General features: G+C 38.0%; 2 protein-coding genes across 7 annotated transcripts in view; one reads left to right on the plus strand and one right to left on the minus strand.

Moving 5' to 3' along the window:
• Positions 1 to 8300, minus strand: part of LOC150095947 (transmembrane protein 242) — a 94194-nt gene extending 85894 nt beyond the window's left edge. The window contains exon 1 of the mRNA XM_090408863.1: positions 8156 to 8300. Within this exon, the coding sequence (XP_090264989.1) occupies positions 8156 to 8294 (139 nt within the window). The 5' untranslated portion in view covers positions 8295 to 8300. The remainder of the gene's footprint in view (positions 1 to 8155) is intronic.
• Positions 1 to 24840, plus strand: part of LOC150095948 (palmitoyltransferase ZDHHC14-like) — a 291158-nt gene that overhangs the window by 64803 nt on the left and 201515 nt on the right. For 4 of the 6 annotated variants that reach the window (XM_090408860.1, XM_090408859.1, XM_090408861.1 and 1 more), the window contains one exon: positions 23799 to 24160. In XM_090408860.1, the coding sequence (XP_090264986.1) occupies positions 23937 to 24160 (224 nt within the window). In that variant the 5' untranslated portion in view covers positions 23799 to 23936. Of the gene's footprint in view, positions 1 to 8306; positions 8669 to 23798; positions 24161 to 24840 lie in introns of those variants that run through there. The other 2 variants (XM_090408857.1, XM_090408862.1) reach the window with 1 other exon arrangement.

A 24840-nucleotide genomic window follows, 5' to 3' on the forward strand; every position in this document is an offset into this window, starting at 1 on the left:
ATTCTTCAGCAACCAAGTGATTTGATGAGCTGATTTGGCCAATTTTGCAATGTGCCCACTAAACTTCAACTATTTATCCACCAATACTCCTAAATCTTGTGCCTCATCAATTTCCTGAAGTACAGTTCCACCAATGTAGTAAACTGCTGCTAATCTTTAAGGAGGTGGATATATCTTAGAGGAAGTGGAGGAGATAAGAGATCTGGGGGTATTGGTGGATAAGGACCTGAAATTCTGGAGACATTTTGCTAAAATTTTGAGGACAGCTCAATGCATTATGGAAATTATGTGAAAAACAATGGCATGTAGGAGTAAGGATATTATGATTCCACTGTATAAGGGTTTGATTAGACTGCATATGGATTACTGTGTACAAATTTAGTCATCAGGTTTTCAAAGGGATGAAGAGATGCTGAATTGGGATCAGAGACAATTGACCAAGGTGGTTTCAGGTCTCTGGAATGTAGAGTATGATGTCAGATTAAGGGAATGCAAATTTCAGAGTCTAGTGAATAGAAAGACAAGATTGAGACATATAACTTGGTAAGGGATTATTATTATTATTGCCGGATGAATATTATTATTATTATTATTCAGGCCTCCAAGGAGTCAAAAGACTCATCGAGGGAGGTCCTTTCTAAGACATAAAGTCTGTCAAGACTCATCGAGGGGAGATCCCCCCCCTGAGAAACACAAAGTCTATCATACCACTCTTTAAACTCACTGACCATTCTCGCTCCCACCACTCCATCAGGCAATGCATTCCATGGCTCAACCACCCTCCACACAAAGAAACCACTCCTTACCCTCTTGCTCACAGTTTCCTTTCGTAACTTCCAGGGATGGCCTCTTGCCATCACTCCTTCCCGCTGATCAACCAAGCGAAAGAACTCCCCAGTGTCAACCCTGTAACCACCTCTCAACAGTTTAAAAGTCTCAATCATATCACCTCTCCTTCTTCTATCCACCAAACTCTGCAGTCCACATTCTCTCAGCCGATCCTCATAACTATCCTTGTACAGTCCTGAAACCATCTTTGTCATCCGTCTTTGTATCCTTTCCACAGTTAATTTATCCCCTTCAAATCCTGGGGACCAAATCTGAGAACAATAGTCCAAGTGTGGTCTGATCAGAGACTTATACAACGGAATAATAACCCTCTTATCTCTGCAGGTCAGTGTCCTTCTCATAATAGCAGCAATCCTCTGTGTTACCTTCACCACCTTTGCAATATGTCCCCTAAACTTCAGGTTTCTATCAACCATCAACCCCAGATCTCTTGTCTCCCCTACTTCCTCCAGTATAACTCCTCCCATAGAGTATGCAGCATCCGATCGATGTTTCCCAAACCTCAAGACCTTACATTTTGCTGCATTAAACTGACACCCCCATTCATTTGCCCATCTATCTAGCTTATTTAAATCCTCTTGCAGGGCTACCACATCTGCACTATTACTAATAATCCTTCCCAGCTTCGCATCATCCGCAAACAACTGAATATCTCCCTGCAATCCACTGGCTATGTCATTGATATAAAGGTTAAACAATATAGGTCCTAGTACTGAGCCCTGTGGGACCCCACTTGTAACCCTCTGCCTCCTGGAAACTGCTCCACCATACACAACTCTCTGATACCTATCAGACAGCCAATCCTAAATCCAGTTGACCAATCTGACATCCAGACCCATGTGCTGCAACTTAAATATCAGCTTATCATGTGGCACCCTGTCAAATGCCTTTGCCAAGTATAAGAAAATTGCAGTATATGCCTTTCCCTCATCTAATGTTCTTGTAACTTTATTATAAAAGGCTAGCATATTGCTAAAACAAGAGCGTCCTTTCACAAATCCATGTTGATTCTCACAGATAACATTACCCTCATCTGCCCAATGCTGTATACGGTCCCTCACTACTTTCTCCAAGATCTTAACAACTACTGACGAAACACAGACTGGCCTATAATTAGACACTTCCAGTCTGTTACCACCCTCATGCAATGGCACTATCTTACCTTCCTTCCATTCCCTGGGCACCTTTGCCAAAGCCAGACTTTCATTGAAAAGCCACGTTAAAGGTACTGTCAATTCCCTAGCACATTCTTTCAAAACTCGTGGTGAAATACCATCCAGTCCCACAGCTTTACCGACATCCAGAGTACTCAGTATCTGAAACACACTCTCCTCCTGTACCTCCAGACCTCGAACCAGTCCTATCCTTCTAGCATTAAAACTGACTCCTCTAGGATGAAATACTCCAATAAAGTGGTCATTGAACAATTCCACTATGTCCTCTGCATCAGTCACTCTATTCTCATTTTTATCCCACAATATCATTCTTCCACAGTCATTTCTCCTCCTACTGGCCACATAGCTAAAAAAATTCCCTAGGATTTTCTTTGGATCTTAGGGCTAATCTCCTCTCATATTCCGGTTTCGCTTTCCTTATCACACTAGTCACTCTTCTGGCCTGTGTCTTATATTCCTCATGCATCACTTCACCTGTCTCCTTATATCTCTTCCATAGCCTCTTTTTCGCATGAAATTCCTGTTTAATATTGTTTGTCATCCACTTTACTCCAAATTGTGTCCTCTTCTTCACTCGTTGTATATAACTTACCATTGCTGATAACAAATATTCTTTCACAATTTCCCACGCACTGGTGATATCCCAGCCTTCCAATTCCTCCCTCCATGAAACTTCCCGAAGGTGACGTCTAAGACTATTATAATCACCTGCCTTATAATCCCACATAAGTTCCCGTCTCTTTGATACTCCTGCGTGTCTATTCATTTTCCAAGTCAACACCATATGGTCACTCTCAATATGGATCAGATTTTTCACAGAATGGGTGTTGATGGGGGAAAACAAGAGGCCATCCCTGAAAGGTGTATAAGGAGGGTGTGAGCAAGGGATGAGGAGTAGGTTTTTTTGTGTGGAGAGTTAGGAGTGGTTGGAATGTATTGCCTGGAAGTGTGGAGACAGTGAATGCATTCAAGTCACAGAATGATGAGGAGTGTGTGTGTGTGTGTGTGCATGATGGAGGATCTCCAGCAATGAGCCATCGACTCCATGGAGATCTAATAATAATAATAATAACCTTTATCCAAGGAGCCTTGGTTTTCCATCAGATTTCCAATCACTCAAAACTAAAAACGTATCATTGAATGACTTAAGTTAAAATCTCCATCTTATGCTATGGCCTGTAACATCTACAAAGCAAATTGCAAATCTAAAGCAGACTTAGTGAAGACCAAATCCACAAAGCTTGTTCCCCCAACCCCATTCATGTGGTAGTCAAGACGTCTGGTGACTTGCAAAGGCTGTTCAGCAAAACTTCTATCCTACTATGTTTTCATCTTGCTTTTTTTCTCTCTCTCTCTCTCTCTCGCATCCTGATGGAACAATGGTAACATATTCTAAAGATAAGGCAAATCTCTTGCCATCAATCTCCTCCAACTCTTATTTAGATGATACAAGTGAATCTCTTTCTTTTCCACAAACCACCCACAGTATTCTTCCTTTGATCTTTTTTCAGAAAAATATTCAACAGTCTTGACACTAATAAATCTTCTGTCCAGATGGTATAAATTAAAGATGCCAAGAAATTATATTTTTGGTTTCATCCTTTATTCAAGCGTGTGAAGTAACTTCACGACTGGGCTACTTGTATATAGAGGCTAATGACTTCACATCACTGCCTTAGTATCCCATAATGCAAGGCACATATCCTTATGGACATGTACAATGCTATGCATTATGAGAAAGGCCAGTACCCAGACTGGTTTCGACCCTTTTTTGAGGTCTCATCATTGAGAGCTAGACCCAAAAGAGATACCAAGGTTGAAGTAATGCTGAAGTCATATATTTCTTATATACAACAACCAATTTCATCGCTACCTAGAGAGTCATCACCAATATGGATTCTACCATTCTCACTACCCTTATCTACCTTTGGACACTCTCTAACTCTTTTTGATCAGACTCCCAGCTCATCTTTGATTGTGGATTGCATATCATGCAATCCACAATTGATTCTTTCATCAATGCCAGAGCTCTGTGATTTCATCTACATTCTTCATCATTATCCAGATCAATGAATCTCTTTCACTATAGTCCAGTCCTGTTCATAGCTCTGCTGAAGGCTGCACATTTCATTCTTCTTCTTCATTTATTATTATTATTCAGGCCTCCATGGAGTCAAAAGACTCATCGTGGGAGGTCCTTCCTAAGAACATAACGTCTGTCAAGACTCATCGAGGGGAGGTTCCCCCTAAGAAACACAAAGTCTATCATACCACTCCTTAAACTCATTGACCGTTCTCGCCCTCACCACTCTATCAGGCAATGCATTCCATGGCTCAACCACCCCTCCATGCAAAGAAACCACTCCTCACCCTCTTACTCACAGTTTCCTTTCGTAACTTCCAGGGATGGCCTCTTGTCATCACTCCTTCCCGCTGTTCAACCAAGTGAAAGAACTCCCCAGTGTCAACCCTGTAACCACCTCTCAACAGTTTAAAAGTCTCAATCATATCACCTCTCCTTCTTCTATCCACCAAACTCTGCAGTCCACATTCCCTCAGTCGATTCTCATAACTATCCTTGTACAGTCCTGAGACCATCTTTGTCATCTGTCTTTGTATCTTTTTCACAGTTAATTTATCCCCTTCAAATCCTGGGGACCAAACCTGAGAACAATAATCCAAGTGTGGTCTGATCAGAGACTTATACAACGGAATGATAACCCTCTTATCTCTGCAGGTCAGTGTCCTTCTCATAATTGCAGCAATCCTCTGTGTTACCTTCACCACCTTTGCAATATGTCCCCTAAACTTCAGGTTTCTATCAATCATCAACCCCAGATCTCTTGTCTCCTCAACTTCCTCCAGTATAACTCCTCCCATAGAGTATGCAGCATCTCATCGATGTTTCCCAAACCTCAAGAACTTACATTTTGCTGCATTAAACTGACACCCCCATTCATTTGCCCATCTATCTAGCTTATTCAAATCCTCTTGCAGGGCTACCACATCTGCACTATTACTAATAATCCTTCCCAGCTTCGCATCATCCGCAAACAACTGAATATCCCCTTGCAATCCACTGGCAATGTCATTGATATAAAGGTTAAACAATATAAGTCCTAGTACTGAGCCTTGTGAGACCCCACTTGTAACCTTCTGTCTCCTTGAAACTGCTCCACCATACACAACTCTCTGATACCTATCAGACAGCCAATCCTGAATCCAGTTGACCAATCTGACATCCAGACCCATGTGTTGCAACTTAAATATCAGCTTATCATGTGGCACCCTGTCAAATGCCTTTGCTAAGTCTAAGAAAATTGCAGTATATGCCTTTCCCTCATCTAATGTTCTTGTAACTTTATTATAAAAGGCTAGCATATTGCTAAAACAAGAGCACCCTTTCACAAATCCATGCTGACTCTCACAGATAGATAACATTACCCTCATCTGCCCAGTGCTGTATACGGTCCCTCACTACTTTCTCCAAGATCTTAACAACTACTGATGAAACACAGACTGGTCTATAATTAGACACTTTCAGTCTGTTACCACGCTTATGCAATGGCACTATCTTACCTTCCTTCCATTCCCTGGGCACCTTTGCCGAAGCCAGACTTTCATCGAAAAGACAGGTTAAAGGCACTGTCAGTTCCCCTAGCACATTCTCTCAAAACTCGTGGTGAAATACCATCCAGTCCCAAAGCTTATTGACATCCAGAGTTCTCAGTATCTGAAACACACTCTCCTCCTGTACCTCTAAACCTTGAACCTGCCCTATCCCTCTAGCATTAAAACTGACTCCTCCAGGATGAAATACTCCAATAAAGTGGTCATTGAACAATTCCACTATGTCCTCTGCATCAGTCACTCTATTCCCATTTTTATCCCACAATATCATTCTTCCACAGTCATTTCTCCTCCTACTGGAAAATTACAAAACTTGTAGTGCCTCAGATGACTCCAGCTCTTCAAAATCTTCTATAACCAATGCTTTGAACACCAATCTGCTTGCCAATCTCAACTAGGATGCTGATAATCTAGACAATTTTAATGCTCTCAAAACACATACCTGTCTTATTTTTCGGAGGAAAGACCATGGTTTACTCTCTGACATTAGATGATGCTGTACTCAACAAAATCAGTTTTTTTGTCCTTTTTTGGGTTTACTTGCACATCTAGTCTATCCTGGAATAAATATATCTCTTCAGAATCCCAAAAGTGTCTTATTCTTTTTTTTTCATTTTAAATATTAATTGTTTTCTGCTCGACTACTAACATTTCATAAATTCCAAATCTGTCTAGCCTTAGAATATTGTTCTCACACCTGGGGTGTTGCACCAAAAACTTCACTCAGAATGTTGATTGTTTGTTAGAAGATTCACAGATGATCCCTTCTCTCACTAAATAAGTCCAATCATTGCTTTCTCATAGATGCTCTATTTCTGTATTATGGTATAGGTATTTCCATGGATGCTGCTACACCAAACAGGCTACTACGATTTCTTGACTTTCTTCTGATCACGTTGGAACATGGGCAGCTGCTGATCAAAATTCAGATGCAGTTTAGTTCCAAACTCACTGAATTAACTCCTCATGCTCTTCTTTCTCATTCTATATATCTCTGACCTTTGGACCAGTCTTTCTTACAAAGTTTTCTCCAATGAATACAACTTCCAACTCCTCAAGAAGCATCTTAACAGATTCCTTTCTTCTATTTAATCACTTATACAAAAATATAATAAAATTAGTTTAATCCTTTATCCAAGTGTAAGTAAACAAAATTTGCGCCTGAAAATATCTTCAGGACTGAGGTAAGGTAGTGCAACACCAGGCAACTCCGAGCAAAAGTGGACCAAGCTCTATCAATCCTTGTCTCAGTATCTCCCATAATGCAAAGCACATCGCCTTGCGGACATGTATACTGCTATGCATTAATATAAAATATAAACTTATAAAATTAAAATATAAAATATAAATATGAAAAATAAACTTCCAAACTTCCACCAATAATCACTTATACATGTGCTGTAATGTCATGTTACAGATCCTGGGATGTGTCATGTGTGGGATTAATTAAATAATTAAAAAAAAAAAAAACTCTGCTGCATAGTAGAAGTAACTAAATTTCTCTCATACTATAATCAGCATCAATCATGAAACACTCCTCTCTACAGGTTCTTTATTCAGAATGTTTCTGCCTATTTTTATTGTTGATTTTCATACTAAATTTATTACAGTAAATATTCAATTTAATTAGGGGATCTGCAGACTGGTACTGAATTTATTTGATTATAACATCACTTGGCACTAAGTATGGCTGCATTAATTTGTCAGACCTGGGAGATGAACATTTGATTTGAATACTGTGATCACATTTAGCTGGACTAATTAACATATTTTTATACAGTCCCTAGACGGCAACATTAATTAGCCTACTAGTTGGCTATCATTTCCCCATTCTCCTGAATTTCAATAACAATTTTTTGTTTTTTTTAATGGCCATCTCATTCATTAGATTATCAGAACCTAGATTACTGAAGCAAGACCTACTTTTCACAAGATCAAAGTGTTCTCTCCAAGGATTTCTAATCTCATCAGTCGAAGTTAGTATTATTATAACACCTAATACATAAACTGTATATATTTCCACTGACTCGGATTCTCCCTTAAGCAGCAGCACTATTTTTCCTTCCACTTTAAAAAGTTTGTTGTCGGTCTCTTGTTGATAACGGTCAATTATTTTGCACATTATCGTAATGCATGCGGCGATGTCCTATCTAGTCCTACATCGATATGTAAAGAAACTTCACATCACCCAATATTTATTTCCAAATATCCCAGTCTCACACGCAATTAATCTTGTGTTTGTTTTGCTGTTTAAAAAGAATTCACTTAATACTGCCATCTGCTGATCGCTTACAAAAGCACACATATTAAAATCAAGTATTTCAATGCTTTTAAGTGAATTGTTTAATGTTTCATTTAACAAACATTATTACTTGTTTTCTTCTAATTCACAAATCACATACAAAGAACAAAATCCATTGAAAATTTTTTTAAAAAAGTGGGCTAATAATAATTGCTTTTCTATATTCGTTCTTTTTTTTAAAAAAAGAAAAAATCCATACCTAAAACATTTTCTTTCCTCTTAGTGCCAGCAACTTTTCCGTGTTCAAATGATAACACTGAATTCTTTTCCACAACATCGGTAACACGTGTATTAAAATTAGATTTTTTGGATGCATCAATCGTTATTCTGTCTGCCATTTTGACCTAGACTTACCGCAAGAGGACGCATTAACAAGCGAGAATGTGTTATCTCTTTAATTAATTCTGTTTAAGACTTGTATACATGCATTAGGATGTTATGGTGAATCATTTTATTTTAAAAGTCGTTTTGTTTCCTCATTCTATGAAAATAAGAAAAGCTAAGATAATTCATAATTTGTAATTGTCTCGCGTGCTACAACTATACTATTCATCTGATAGTTTACTTGTAAACAAAAAAAAAGTAAATGGACTGTGTACAGTTTGTATCGAATACAATAGTAATACTTAAGATGTGTAAATATTGTTGGATTTGCTCATTTGATATGAGCTTTAATAGGATTTCATTCTCGAAGAAGACTAGGTCACCATAAGTAAGTTGAATAGTTGTTGAGATATAATAATTAATATAGTAGCAAGCCGCTGCACATGTCTGACAGATGCAATAGTATGTAATTAGTCTGCATTTTGATCAAAAATTTATCGACATCATCTCAGCAAAAATTCTACGTTTACACTGGCCATGCTTATATACAGTTGACATTGTAACAGTTACTCAAGAGCTGCTGTCCGACAGACAATAATAACAGGAAGTTCTGTCAGATTTGCTGAATTCATGTACATACAAACCCAGTGTATATTTCGTGACAACAGTTAACAGAAACCAAAATCTCCAGATGATAATATTTTATAAGTGCTTTATTAAGGTGACCCCATAAACACAAATCACTATTTGTTCTGTTTAAAAATTGACCTCAGGAATACAGTTTTCTGCTCTTAATTTCAGATTTTGAGAATTCATACAAATAGAGAATTGTGAATGTGGTTTTGTTTATAGTTAATTCGCTAGCATCATTATGCATTCTATTTGTTGTTAGTGCTGTGTTTTCTGTATGGGATAACACTTATCATTTCTTCAGTTAATATCACAAGAACTATGCTTGGGCCATTACTGTTAAAGTTATATATTAACAGAATATACATGTAATGGTTTGAAGAGTAGTATTCAGTTTTCAGATGCTGTGTTGAAAATAGTAAATGGAAAATAGCTTTTATATGTTGTCTTTCAAGAGGATGATTCATATAGGCTGGCATTATAGGCAGATGAATAGAGAGTTGGTTTGATGTTGCTAATTGGAAGGTTTTTACACTGTATATGGTACCCCCAAACACATACAAGAGATACAAGATCCTATAGCACATCAGTGCCATATGTAAATGGTATAACATTTTTAGGAAGGATGGAAGAGAGGAGAGTAAGGATACTGCTAATGATATCAGATGATTTTGAGTCCATTTAGGGAAGAAACTCATGAAGGCAATAATATTAATAATGTCTCATAAGTTTGAGGTTATTTGGTGTGAAGTAGAGGCTAATAGGATGAAATATATGGTGGATAGTTGGTACAGACCTGGTAGTCCAGCTATTGGGAACGATGAAATTCATCACCAAGTTACCTTGATGGGTACTAAGTGAATAATCATTATGAGTAACATAAATTATCGAAACATTGAATAGAAAAGAAATCTTATGATAAGAATGGAGGAGAATGATAATCTTATAAGAAATTATTGAGTTGTTGCAAGGCAACTTTCTCAAGCAGCATGTGAAAGAAAGAACTCAAGATCATAGAGTTAATTTGATTACAGTGTTAGAAGTACGGGGGGAGGGGGGGGATCTCAATTAAGAATGTGACTATTTTGTCGCCAGTTAGTGACAATGAGCATTCCATACTCACCTGGAAAGTAGCTAAGTATATGGATGTTCAAGGTAGGATAGTTTGTATACTCAACTACAAAGTTAAAAAGTATGATAAACAAGGAGAATACTATGTTCAGTCCCATAGTATCAGTTACTGCATGGGAGGGATATGAGCAGTGTGCAGTAGGCTTTGAAAAGATGCTTAAATAATGTAGTATCTGAATCTGTTCCTATAGTTAAAAGAGCAAATAGAATGGGAGTGAAATGGATGTGAAATGAATAAGGATGAGAGGAGTTATATATAAATCACATACTAGAAAAATTTTGGGTGTTTTATGGATAACTAAATTGGAATTTTAAAAAAAAATTGACTATCTATGCTAAAGGTAATCAAAATAATTTTATCATTATGCTGCAAGTAAAAGAAAGAATGAATATGGGACAATATCTTTAGTGAATGTAGACATTAACTCTTGTGTCAGAAGAAGGTGCAACAAATAATGAGTACTCACTTCACTAAGATACCAGTATACTGGATGGAGAGAGAGAGAGGAATAGAAGGTACATGAGAAGGAGGTTATAGAGTAGTTGCATAACCCAGTTAGGAATTTGGCTATGGTAACTCATGAGATATCAGCACATATGCTAAAGGAATGTTCAGCTGCATTAGCTAGGCCCTTAACATTATTATGTAACATGAGCCTCAGCTCAGGCAAGATCCCACAGGAATGGAAAGAATGTATGATAGTTCTGTTGTACAATGGTAATACAAAAACTGATATATCTAATTACTGACCTATCAGTATATCTACATTGGTAGTGAAGATAGCAGAAAAGTGGGTAAGAACTTTCATAAGGAAATGAGTTGATGGACGAATTGTACTTTTCAAACATGAGTTTATCAAAGGGAGGTCATATTTGAGTCAAATTTTATAATGTTGTGGTTCAGTTGGATATGATCCCATTGCATGTTACTAAGATATATAACAGAATACCACATGAAGGGCTCGTGCATAAATCACAAAATATGATTGCAGTATGAACTACCAACTTGAAGTGGATGGCTAACAAATTAGTAAGAAAGTGGTGTATGGGGAGGGGAGACGAATCTGCTGGATTTAGCTGGCAAGTGATATACCCCTGAGGTCAACCTGGACCACTATTTAATCTATGCATTAATGATTTTGGGAAGAACTTGAAAGGAGATGTTCTGTTGTTTGCTGTTGATGCATAAGTAGGCAAGGAGGCAATCATTGATAATACTGATATACAGCACATAATAGAATGATTTGAATAGACTGGAACTGTTGGCAGATGATAATGGCTGTCAGTTCAGTGTAAAGTTATGAACTTGGATGTTAAATTAATGAGATTAGTGATCTTGAAATTATGGTGAATAAGAAGTAAAATTTCAAAGTCACATAGCAAAAGTTGCAACTACAACTGAGAGGATATTTGCAATGCTGAAGCAAATGTTGACATTGCAAGGATAATGAAGTCATTTTGCCTCTTTACAGGGGCTTGATACAACTGCATCTGGATAACTGTGCACAGCTTTGTCTCATGGGTTCCAAGGGAGAGAAAGAGGTCTGTAAACTTCTGAAAGGATTATAGGATATTAGTTGATGAATTTTTCATTATATGGAAGGTGAGGAGAGAATGGGGGGGGGCATCCATGGAAATTAAGTCTATCCTGCAGTTCCACTTCTATTCTCCTTGGCTGTAGTTCATCAGCTATCATCAATAACACTCCCCCCATTTTATTCTCCCTGTTACTCCTGAACGCACCATACCCCTCAGATTCAATCCCACTAACTATATCATCTTCTGTCAGCCATGTTTCACTAATGCCAATAACCTGTGGTTTGGAAGTGCCAACCAAGGCCAAAAATTCTTCCTTCTTGTTCCTAATACTTCTGGCATTAGTATACATGAATTGCAGAATCCCATTTGTCCCATCCCTATTTTGATGCCTTATACTAACTACCTGATTCTGATTTGTTGTCTTTCGTACTCGCTCAGGCATATTACACACATTCATACACTCAACTGTCTCCCTAAAGTCTGCATATCTACTTCCTTCCCCCCCACTTAATAACTCTAGTTTCCCTGATTGCACACCCACTTCCACTACATTCAACAACACCTTTTCAAGTCTCCGTACACCAAATCCATTCAAATGTAAACCATCCATCTTATATAAATCCTTTTGCCCATTGAACTTATTCCACACCACTCCTCCTGCATAATCCACGCATAAAATCATTAGCAATTATGGCCCTCCTTCTGTACTCTTCACTGTCATACTGCAGCAACAGACTCACCATCCTAACTCTCTCACTCTTCTCTTTTGCTACCTCAAGCAACACATTGTGCATCATGTGGAAGCGATATCTGAAATGGAAAAAGAAAGTAGTTCCAAAATTCGCCACCTTTTGACATTCACAATGTCAAAAGGATGACAAATTTTGGAACTGTTTGTATGATGTTCCAAATGTAGATGTACACTGTTGTCCAAAAGCTAAGGATGAACTACATTTTTACCTGTATATGAAACAATTTTCATGACTACAACATAAATTTATTGCCAGCAACACAAATTTATTTTTGTGTAATATAATTTAAATTATATTACACAAAAAAAAGGTGTTATAAATTTCATACAAATTAAATTGCAATACATTTTTGGCAAAAGTTAAAATTTCCTAAGGATGTATTTAAGAGATTAATGCACAGTGCTTACAGAAAACTATGTAGAGAGACATTTCAGTATGGAATATGTCCACCCCAAACTGTGATGCATATCTCACAATGTCACACCATGCTAAGCATCAAGTGATTCAAAGACAAGGGATTGTTTGTTTTCTGGAGAGGAATTTTGAGTAGCAATGCATCTTCCTGTTGTGTCCCAAAAGTGGTCTGTGGGGTTCAGATCTGGAGAGTGTGTTGGCCACTGCATTTGATTAATATCCTGTTTCCAGAAATATCTCTGCTGCTTGTGTATGATTTTTTGTGGCATTGTCATCCATAAAAATGAATTCTTCGCCTACAGCACCACAGAACAATCAAACATGACATTGAAGAACTTCATCGCAATATCGTTCACCAGTCATAGTCCCTTTTTCCAGCACTACTAGCTTGGTGCCATTCCACACCATGACCCGAGCACCACCATATCTCTATCCCTTTCAAGAGCATTTTCACAATGGTAAACAGTACGACTTTCACACTAGTCACACCAAACATCTCTCATCTGTAATCAGTACATTATGCCATTGTGTCTTGTCCAATATTTTTGGATACAACACCAGTTTACGATGAGCTGCAGATAAAGGGACATAGACTACGGGCCTTCGGGCATATAGACATACTTGTCGCATACATCTTGCCATAGTTTGTTGAGATATCTGCATCCTTGTCAGATGTCATCTCCTTCCAGGAGGTTGACTACCACGAGCTTTCACCATGCACGGTTTTGTGCTTCTCTTTTATATTCTTCATAGGACAAAAAAAGGTCCAGTCCTTAATATTTCCCATCCAATCTGTTCTTTGTCATCCTCTTCTTTTTTTCCCCTTGTATCATTCTTTCTAGAAGCGTTTTTTTTGTAGGGATTCATGCCTTAGTATGTGACGAAGGCAGGTGGCTTTCCTTTTCTTAATGGTTTTCAACAGAGTCTTATCTTCTCCAGTCACCTCTAATATTTCTAAATTAGTTTTTTTGGCAGTCCATGGGACTCTAAGAATTCTTCTGAGGATCTACATCTCAAAGGCTTTTAGTTTATTTTCACATTATTTTGATACTGTCCAGGTTTCTGCTCCATATAGCAGCGTTGACCATACATATTATTTGGACAGCCTAATTCTTGTTTATGTGTGAATTTCCCTTGAGGGCAGAATGTTTTTTATGCTAATGAAGGTTGATCCTGCAATTTCTATTCTTCTTAATATTTTTTATCACAATTTCCATTCTCTGTAATTAGTTCATCATCATCATGTGTATCAAGGATTTAAATAGTTGACCCAAATATATATAATTCTCTACTTGACCTAAGGTATTTCCTCTGATCTTAATATTTATATCAGGTAATTTCCCTTTTTCTCTTTTTACCAGGATGGTTTTGATTATTTTGAAGTTGAAATGAAGTCCATATTTTTCACTTAGTTTCAGCATCTCTTCTAGTAGGTTTTGAAGATCTTTTTTATTTTCCGCTAGCAGTACTGTATTGTCTGCATATCCTAAGTTGTTTATATTTCTGCCTCCTATGCTGAGACTCCTTTAAATTCTTCTGATTGCTGGAAGATATTTTCAGTATAGAGGTTAAATGATATAGGAGAAAAACACAGCCTTGTCTTACACCCTTCTTTACTGGAAATTCCTCTGAGGTTTGTTTCTCCTGATATTTTTATTGAGGCAGTTTGCTCCCAATATAGATTTATCAATAATCTGGTATCTTTACCATCTACTCCTAATTTTCTGATGCATTTGATTAGTTGTTCATGTTGAATATTGTCAAAGACCTTTGTGTAGTCAATAAAACATAAGTGACTTCTTTCTGCTTCTCCGGATATCTTTCTATAATTGAAGAATCTTTCTCTAGTTCCTTTATTTTCCTGAAAACCAGATTGTGTTTCATTAATTTCCAATTTGATTTTATGTTTATTTCTTTAACATAACTTTTGCTATCTGACTGATCAAACTGATTGTTATGTACTCTTCACACTTGATTGTCTTTGATTTTTTAGGTATTGGTTGGAATGTTGAGTGCTTAAAATCTTTTGGCAGGTGTCCAGTTTCGTATATTTTGTTAAATATGTCAGTCAGTGATCTTATAGTCTTATCATTTAAAGCCTTTAGATATTCTGCCATAATTCCATCCATTCCTGGAGCTTTTCCTGGTTTCACTTTCCTAATTGCATTTCTTATTTCACGCTTAAGAATAGTAGACCCCCTCCAAATGTTCTTACAATGGCTTATCTATTCTATCATCATTGTAGAGTTCCTTTGAATACTCTACCCATTTATCCCTTATTTTGACTTTCTCCATTAGGATGTTTTTCCACTGGTATCTTCATTTTAATGAGAGACTACCATTTTGCAAGATTTGCTAGTTAGCTTCCTAACTTTTTCATGAAGTTCTCTGGTTTTGTGGTTTTTGTCCAGAAGTTCAATTTCCTTGCATTTGTTGTTGAGCCATAGTTCTTTTGCAATCCTTCATTCTTTCCTGATCTCTTTGTTTAAGTTTTTGTATTCAGAACGATTTCTGTGTTTCTTTCTTGACTCTATCATTTTCAGTATCTTGTCATTCATCCAGGGTTTACTCATCTTCTTCTCAAATTTGGGAATTGTTTGTTTTACTGTCTTTTTTTATGCCCTCTTTAAATTTCTGCCATCTATCCTCAATCTCATCTTTAGGGTAAGGATACTTGGTGGAATCAGGAACGTTAGCAGCAGTGGATTTTGCCAGTTCATTAAAAAAATTATCTTGCATTTCTTGATTTTTAAGGGAGCCAAGATCATATTTTTTATATGTATAGGTTTCATTGTTTTCTTTAATTTAATTGCTGATATTGGATCAGACCACAGGGTTGTGGTCTGATCCAATATCAGCCCCCGGGTATGTTTTGGCTTGTAAGATGTTATTCTGGAAGCGTTTTTTAATCATTACTAGAGATATAGGGCAGGTTTGAGGTTTAGAGGTGGATAGCATGTTCCAAATACTGAGTACTCTGGATGTCAGTAAAGCTGTGGGTTGGATGGTATTTCACCAGGAGTTTTGAGAGAATGTGCTAAAGAACTGACAGCTCCTTTCACCTGGCTTTTCAATGAAAGTCTGGCTATTGGAAAGGTGCCCAGGGAATGGAAGGAAGGTAAGATAGTGCCATTGCATAAGGGCAGTAGCAGACTGGAAGTGTCTAATTATAGGCCAGTTTGTGTGTCATCAGTAGGTGTTAAGATCGTGGAGAAATTAGTTAGGGACCATATACAGCATTGGGCAGATGAGGGTAAAGTTATTTGTGAGAGCCAACATGGATTTGTGAAGGGTCGCTCTTGTTTTTAGTGTGGTAGCCCTGCAAGAGGATTTGAATAAGCTAGATAGATGGGCAAATGATGGGGGTGTCGGTTAATGCAGCAAAATGTAAGGTCTTGAGGTTTGGGATGCTGCATACTCTATTGGAGGAACTATACTGGAGGAAGTAGGGGAGACAGGAGATCTGGGGTTGATGATTGATAGAAACCTGAAATTCAGGAGACATATTGCAAAATTGGTGAAGGTAACACAAAGGATTGCTGCAATAATGAGAAGGACACTGACCTGCAGAGATAAAAGAGTTAACATTCTGTTGTATAAGACCCTGATCAGACCACACTTAGACTATTGTTCTCAGATTTGGTCTCCAGGATTTGAAGGGGATAAACTAACTGTGGAAAGGGTACAATGGCAGATAACAAAGATGGTTTCAGGACTGTACAATGTTAGTTATGAGGATCGGCTGGGGGAATGTGGACTGCAGAGTTTGGTGGATAGAAGAATGAGAGGTGATATGATTGAGACTTTTAAACTGTTGAGAGGTGGTTACAGGGTTGACACTGGGGAGTTCTTTCCCTTTGGTTGAACAGCAGGAAAAGGGGGCCATCCCTGAAAGTTACAAAAGGAAACTGGAGCAAGAGGGTGAGGAGTGGTTTCTTTGTATGGAGGGTGGTTGAACTGTGGAATGCATTGCCTGATAAAGTGGTGAGAGCGAGAATGGTCAATGAGTTTAAGGAGTGGTATGATAGACTTTGTGTTTCATAGGAAGGATCTCCTGCGATGACTCTTTTGACTCCATGGAGGCCTAAATATTAATAATTATTATTATTATATAGTCAGTCTGGTTCCTACAGCTGTCTCCAGGACTTTTTCCTGTGTAAAGTCTTCTAGGAGGCTGGCTAAATAAAGTATTTGTTATTAACAGATTGTTTTCTTCACAGAACTGTATTAATCTTTCTCCTCTTGCATTTCTATGCCCCAGTCCCTGGTTTCCCATGCAGGAAGAGATCTTTTCTGAGCCTACTTTAGCATTTAGATCTCTCAAAACGGTAGTTATGTCATCTGATTTAGTTGTTAAGTGCATTTTGAATGCCTTCATAAAAACATTCTTGAGTTTGTTGAGATATCCGCGTATCTGTGCTTGAATGGAGCCAACTTACACACTGATCTGCCATGGTGCATCGATTATGTTTTGCTGTTAGAACCAAAAAATCTGTCTTTGTGCTCTATGGCAGAGTGAGGGCGACTTCTTAGTAAACTTCTGAAACACATTCCATTGGTTTGAAACGTTGCTCAGGGCCTGGATACAATGCAATGTGAGATTCCAAATGCTCTTGTAATATTAATAATTCTGCCACCTTCTTCAAGCCTTCTAATAATTCTTTGTGCAAAATCATCTTTGAGATGTTACAAGACATCCACATTTGCAACTTTATTCCTGCATGAAAAGAGCTTCCTTCAAACACAATTCACTTAGTACACCTTTTTGCTTGTTATCCTGCTGAGTGTTTCCACCTGACCCTTCTATGTGCAATTTGAAAATTTGAATAGTTATGGTTTTCTAGTTGAAATCATCAGTTATACAAATTGCCTCAAGCTGAATTTGCAGTTGTATTCTTCAGAAATATTATTTCATCCTTAGGTTTTGGACTCCAGTGTAGTAATTTTTCTGTGTGTGTAAGAAGGAGACAAGTGACACAAGCATAAATAATACATTTTTATTCACTTCTGTTATGCCTTCGTGGGCTGTGCTGTTCAATGTGCTGCTCTTCCTGTTATGCTGCAAACTGCATCCTTTGCACAATTCTGTTAAAGCAGAATGCAGCTGGTTCGGACTGATGGTGTGCACATGCTGTTTATGCTGTTTTTCAGCACTAGCAAATTATTAGAATTATCCCAATACACTCTGTTTTGAAGAATTCCCCAGAGTCAGAGGAGGTCAGATTAGGTGAATGAGGTAGCCATGCAGTGGGAAATGCATGGCTGATTACTCTAGCTTCCATGGAATGTTCTTGAAGAACCTCCTGTATGGATTGATCAATGTATGGAGGGAGCCCCATCCTGCACGAAAATTACTGAATCCATGCACAGGCACTGTTGTAGCTGTGGCACAACAAAATTGTTTAGCATATCGAGATACCTCTCAGCAGTAACTGAGCAGATCACAGGACCCGACTGGTGAATGTCCTCAAAGAAGAATGGTACAATGATAAAATGAAGCTGTGAACCAGCACCAGACGGTAACTTTGGGTGAATGCAAAGGAATTTGTTGGATTGCATGCAGGTTTTGCATAGCCCATACCCAGCAGTTGTGGGTATTCACAGCTCCATTCAGGTGAAAGTGAGCTTCATCTCTCCCCACAAAATCATCCATGGTCACACTGTGTTGTAGGTGCAATTCCTTTGTCAGGATTATCTTGAGTGGGTAGAAATGCAGAATCTTCCATAGAATTTTCCAAACAGTTGTGTAAGAATGGTACAATATGTCTTGATACTGCATGTATTGATACATCCATGTGTGTTGATACAGCACATGCACTGCAGGAACCAACTGTTATTCATGGCATACCCCACAACAGTAGCAACTTCATTCACTTGTTGTGAATTGATTGGCTTGTAATCTCTGCTAGTTCTAATGCCCAGTGATCCCATTTCTTCAGAATGGCTAATCATTTGTCGCAAAGCAAATGGAAATAGTTGACCTCATCGACATTTGTTCAGGTGACAAAATTCGTGGAGTGCAGCAACAGCTTCACGAGCAAAGCATGTTGTGGCGAGGTTAGTGCCATTACCGTGGACAGTATTAACAATCAAAATGAAGAGAAAAATCCTGTATCTATCTTTTTAAACCTTCCTGGTGCCTGCTGAATTGCATGATATGCAAATCCCATGCATTTGGTATTTACATGCTACATTATGCTGTCTTTCATCGCTGACAAGTTATCAGAATGATGCTGATAAATCCTTTCTTTGAGAAGTTCCAAGATCCAGAATTCCTGGGGACCAGATCAGGTGAACACCCCCCTGGTACTGAATGTTGGAATTACTTTTTTTTTTTTTCTCAGCTATCACTTCCACATGATGTACACTGTATTTCTGCTAAGTTTCGCAACATTTGTTGGATCACTGGATGGCACTCTACAAGGCCTTAAACAGGAATAATTTAATTTTGATTTCCCTGTATATGATGAATAGTGGAGATAGTGTGCATCCTTCTTTTACACTAATTTTACATTAAACCATTTTCCTGTGCTTCTTTCAATTCTGATTGCTGACTTACAACTTATATATAGACTGTATTGCTCAATGTCACCTTATAGTCATGTTTGAAGAGCTTATCTTATGCACCTTTTCTTGATCCACAAAATTTAAATACAGAACCTTGTTATGTTGCCATGATTTATCAATTACTTGTTTCAGAATGAAAATTTGATCCTGATAATCCTTCTTATAAAGTTTTTCTTAGCTACTTCGCAAGTATGCTAATATAAATCTTGCCGCTGTTTGAAAAACAACTTCATCCAGAATCCTCAGCTTTGTTCCTGTGGAGATAGATCCATCCTTCCATATTTTAGAAGAATTTCTGACTGTTGTCTTAGCCATTCCTAATCTTTTTCACATTAATAATGAATACCAGGTACTTGAACAGTTCTTCACATTAATATGAATACATTAATAATGAATACCAGGTACTCAGCAGTTCTTCACATTAATAATGAATACCAGGTACTTGAACTTGCTGATTTTCTCAATTCTCTCTTCATTAAAGTACACTTGTTTCTCAGGAGCTTCCCTGTATATATTTCCTTGTCATTACAAAGGAGTACTGTATCATGAGTGTACTTCAGATTATTAATCAATCTACCACGTATCCTAATTCCTGTGTTAAGCTCATACGATGCTACATGCATTATGTCCTTAGCATAGATACATAGTAAACATAATGTCAATAATATTAAAAATAAATTAATAAAATTAAAAAATAATCAATAAATAAAATGCACAAGCAAGTTATCTTTATCCTTTTGATGCTGGAATGATCTAACTGATAAGAAGGGATTTTTTTGGTTTGAATTGAAAAAAGGTTGGAATATATTATTATTATTACGGGTGACTCCAGGGAGGCCCTAAACATCATGTCCACACAACTATACGACATTCTCACAGTATCTATCATACCTTGCCTTGAACTCACTCACCGTCATAGCACCCACAACAGACTCTGGCAGCTTATTCCACTCATTTACCACTCTAAAAGCAAAGAACAAAGCTCTAACACTCCTGCTAACCACACTCTTGCCCAGCTTCCATAGGTGTCCCCTATGGAAGCTGGGCAAGAGTGTGGTTAGTTCTCCCACCACCAGTCCTGATCTCAAAAATATCCTCTGAATTAATCCTATAGAAACCTTTTAGCAATTTGAATGTATCAATCATATCTCCCCTCTTCTGCCTATCAACCAATTTCTACAACCCACAAATCTTCAACTTGTTCTCATATGGTTCATTCCATAGACCCGCTATCATCTTAGTCACTCGCCTCTGGATCCTCTCCACCTCCTCCCCATCAAGAAGGAACCTAGATGACCAAATCTGGAAACAGTAGTCAAGATGAGGTCTTATCAAGGCTTGGTACAGAGGTACAATAACTTGCTTGTCTCTGCTCATCAAGGTAGTTTTCAACAACCAAGTGAGTCGATGAGCTGAGTTAGCTACTTTTGCAATGTGCCCCCTAAACTTCATCTCCCTATCCACCAACACTCCCTCATCAATCTCTTAGAGTACAGTTCCACCAATGTGGTATACTGCTGCTAATCTTTTCACCCCAAAATGCATAACCTTACATTTTGTCACATTAAATTGACATCCATTCTCCTTAGTCCAGAACTCCAATCTATCCAAGTCATCCTGCAAGATTTTGACATCTTCTGCATTCACTATCGCCCTACCCAACTTTGCATCATCAGTGAACAAATGAACTGTTCCTCTTAGATCCTTCCCTATATCATTAATGAACAGATTAAATAGCAGTGGTCCAAGAACAGAACCCTTTGGCACACCACTGGTCACAGGCCGTCTTTTGGACTCTACTTCTGAATAAACTACTCTTTGACATCTCTCCATCAACCACCCACCTATCCATCTCACCAACCCTATATCCATTCCCATATGTTGTAGTTTATGGATTAGAATTCCATGTGGTATCCTGTCAAATGCCTTTGCCAGGTCCAGCAGTATCACTGTAAACCCATTACCCTTATCCAGTTCAGCCGTCACCTTGTTATAAAACATGAGCAAGTTACTGAGGCATGAGCTACCCTTCACAAAGCCATGCTGTCCCCGGTACAGTATCTCATTTTCATCAATCCATTCCTGTATTTTTCCCTTGACTACTTTCTCCAAAAACTTGACAACGACTCCTGATATGCTGATCGGTCAGTAATTTGCAACCGTAGTCTTGGATCCTCCTTTATGCAGTGAAACTATTTTCCCCTCTTTCCACACCTTTGGGACTAAACCAGACCCGAGACTCAGATTAAACAACATGGTCAAGAGCACTGATAATTCCTTAGCCGCTTCACGCAAGACCTGTGTCGGTATACCATCCAATCCCACAGATGTATTCACATTATTGTTCTGTAATAGACTATTCACCTCCACTTCATTCATCACAATTCCCGTATAAACTAATGGTTCCTTCATTTTTTTCAATGTCACTACCTGGATGATATACTTTTGCAAAGTGCTCGCTCAGTAACTCCACTATATCGACTGATTCAGTGACCTCCTTACCATTGTCATTTCTTAAAATCATTTTGCCGTGTACAGTTTTTTTCTTGCTTGCAGCATATTGAAAGAACTGTTTGGGATTCTCTTTAGCTTGCATAGTTAGTTTCCTTTCATAATCCGCTTTTGCTTTTTTTACCACACTCCTTACCCTTCTGGCCTGCACTTTATACCGTTCGTGTGCCTGCAGGTCACCGCTTTCTTTAAATTCCCTCCACAGTTGTTTCTTTTTTTGCAGCTCAAGCTTAATGGTGTTATTCATCCATTTAACCCCTACTTGTTTTACTATTCGGACCCTAGGTATACAATCAGCTATAACCTCCTGTAAATGCTCCTTGACCACTTCCCATGCACTGTCGACATCCAGCCCTTGCAGTTGTACATGCCATGGCACTGATCCAAGCAATCTCCTAAGCTTGTCATACTTGCCAGCACAGTAATTCCGCATATACCCTGTCTTAATCGAAAATTCCACACCTTTAGCCACCTCCTTGATCATAAGGTCAAGACCTTATGATCACTCTCACCAATAGGTGGCAACATGGTCATATTCATTACAGTCAAATTCTGAGATACTATTACCAGGTCAAACACTCTCACACCCCTAGTATGTTCAATTTCATGCTGTCTCAGATAGTTATCTCTTAATAATTGAATAAAATCTATTTCCATCCTCACATGTGTCCTCTCCTCCTTCCAATCAATGTTATAGTTGAAATCTCCCATAATAATTACTTACCCTTCTTCCACTCATTTCATCAATTTGTTTATGCATACTATCTCCACCATCTATTCCATCACCTGGTCTATAGCAGCACCCAACTGTATATTTTGTTCTGCCAGTCTCAATCTCACACCAAATAGCGTCAAATGAGCTCTTTTCACTATCCTGCGATACCACTTCAATTTTCCTTGGCTGCAGTTCATCAGTTATCATCAATAACACCCTCCCCCCATTTTATTCTCTCTGTCCCTCCTAAACACACTATAACCTACATTCTATCCCACTAACTATATCATCTTCTGTCAGCCATGTTTCACTAATGCCAATAACCTGTGGTCAGGAAAAGCCAGTCAAGGCCAAAAATTCTTCCTTCTTGTTCCTAATACTCCTGGCATTAGTATACATGAAATGCAGTGGTCCCTTTGTCCCACCGCTATCTTGATGCGTTATTCTAAATATCCCATTCCCATTTTTTGTTCTTACTACTGGCTCGGGTACATTATATACATTTTTATACTCAACTGTCTCACTGATGTCTGCATATCCACTCCCCCCCCCCCTTGGTAGTTCTAGTTTCCCTGGTTCTGCACATCCATTTTCACTTCATTCAGCAACACTTTTTCTAGTCTCCACACACCAAATCCATTCAAATGCAGGCCATCCATTTTGTATAAATCCTTTCGCCCATCAAACTCATACACGTCCACGAATTCCACTCCACACCACCTGCATAACCTGTGCATAATGTCATTTGCAATTATGGCCCTCCTTCTAAATTCTTCTCTGTCATACCACAGAAACAGACACACCATTCTAACTCTGTCACTCTTTTCTTTCGCTACCTTTAACAATACTTTCAAGTCCTCTCTCATAAAAAATTTATCTCCTTTCAATTTATTTGTACTCGCCACAGCTATCAATTCTTTCACCCTCTGTTTTTGTTCTCTAATACTCTCACTTACATCCTTAAGTTTCGCACCTGGTAAGTACGATTTAGTTAAACAAAATTTTCATTTTCCATTATCTTTGAATAGCTCTTGCTACTTTATCAGTGGTGGAAAGGGGTTAAGTTTGGAGAATAAATGTAGATTTTTTTGGTCTGAATAGGTGTACAAGATGTGATTTCAATTATGATGCTTGGTCTGAACAAGTGGTTCAGTATGCAGCACAGTAAGACACAGTTTATTTTAATCATTTGATCTCTCTTTAAGATATTTACATTTTCCCTCTTTTTATAATAAATGTTCTTTCTCTCTATTTTAAAGGTCTGCATTATGATTGTTAGACATCAGTTTTGGAATAACAATGTGACTATACTTGGTTCTTGTGTATGGCTGCAGTATGGTGATATTGGCAGCAAAAGTTAAAAAATCATCACTTTGAGTATTACTTTATATGAACTCATGGTAAAGCCACTGAAAGGTTTAGACTATTCACGGGTGTTAACTGAGTCACCATCAAGGCTAGAAGAGGAGCAAAAAATGCCACACGTGAGAAAATATGAGGTCTTTCCTGGAAGAAATAAATTTTATTGTAATGGGAGGATAATGATGGCTCACCAGACTGGAGTGTTTTACTTCACTATTGGGCTCATTGTTACCACTTGTGCTCTCTTCTTTATATTTGAGTAAGTAACTTTTTTCCCTGCTTTTATATATAAACTTGAAAATTTCAGACACCTAAGAACTAATCTTGTTTCATTTAACTATCAATAACTCAACATAGATTTCATGCAAAAAAAAAAAAATCTATATTTTATTATGAATATATATACAGGGTGTCCATAAAATAACTTTCCCTCTTTGGAAGCATCTATAGCTAAAGTCAATAAACGGAATGAGACCAGATTTTATATTGAGACTTTTGAAGGCATGAGGAGATGATTTGAAAAAAAAATTTAGTACCAAAAGTCGCTGATAGGCGAAATTTTGGTGCTGGCTGAGCCGAAAACAAGCGGATAATTACATTAAAGGCAGATAAAATGGAATAATAACATTTCGACGGTGTAAGTGACACCCGCATCACTCATTCCAGCTGGATATGTGGCGTGTTACAATGATAATAAGAATAATAATAATTAAACTAAAACAACAACTTGTGAGAGAGAGAGATGGAAATTAATGTAGTGATTGAACTCACAGAAGATAATGTTTTATTCATCAGAATCAGGGTCCCCTAGACCACATACATGATTTTCAATGTGCTGACCTTTTCTGGTGTTCAACAAATTGCATCCAGTGTGCGACATGCTCTACAGCTGAGCATAAGGAGTCTGATTGGATGTTCATAACAGCCTGTTTTATGTTC

This window comes from Typopeltis vanoorti, chromosome 19, assembly GCF_054136105.1.
Source record: "Typopeltis vanoorti isolate ZY-2024b chromosome 19, IOZ_Tvanoo_1.0, whole genome shotgun sequence".
Lineage (NCBI taxonomy): Eukaryota > Metazoa > Arthropoda > Arachnida > Uropygi > Thelyphonidae > Typopeltis > Typopeltis vanoorti.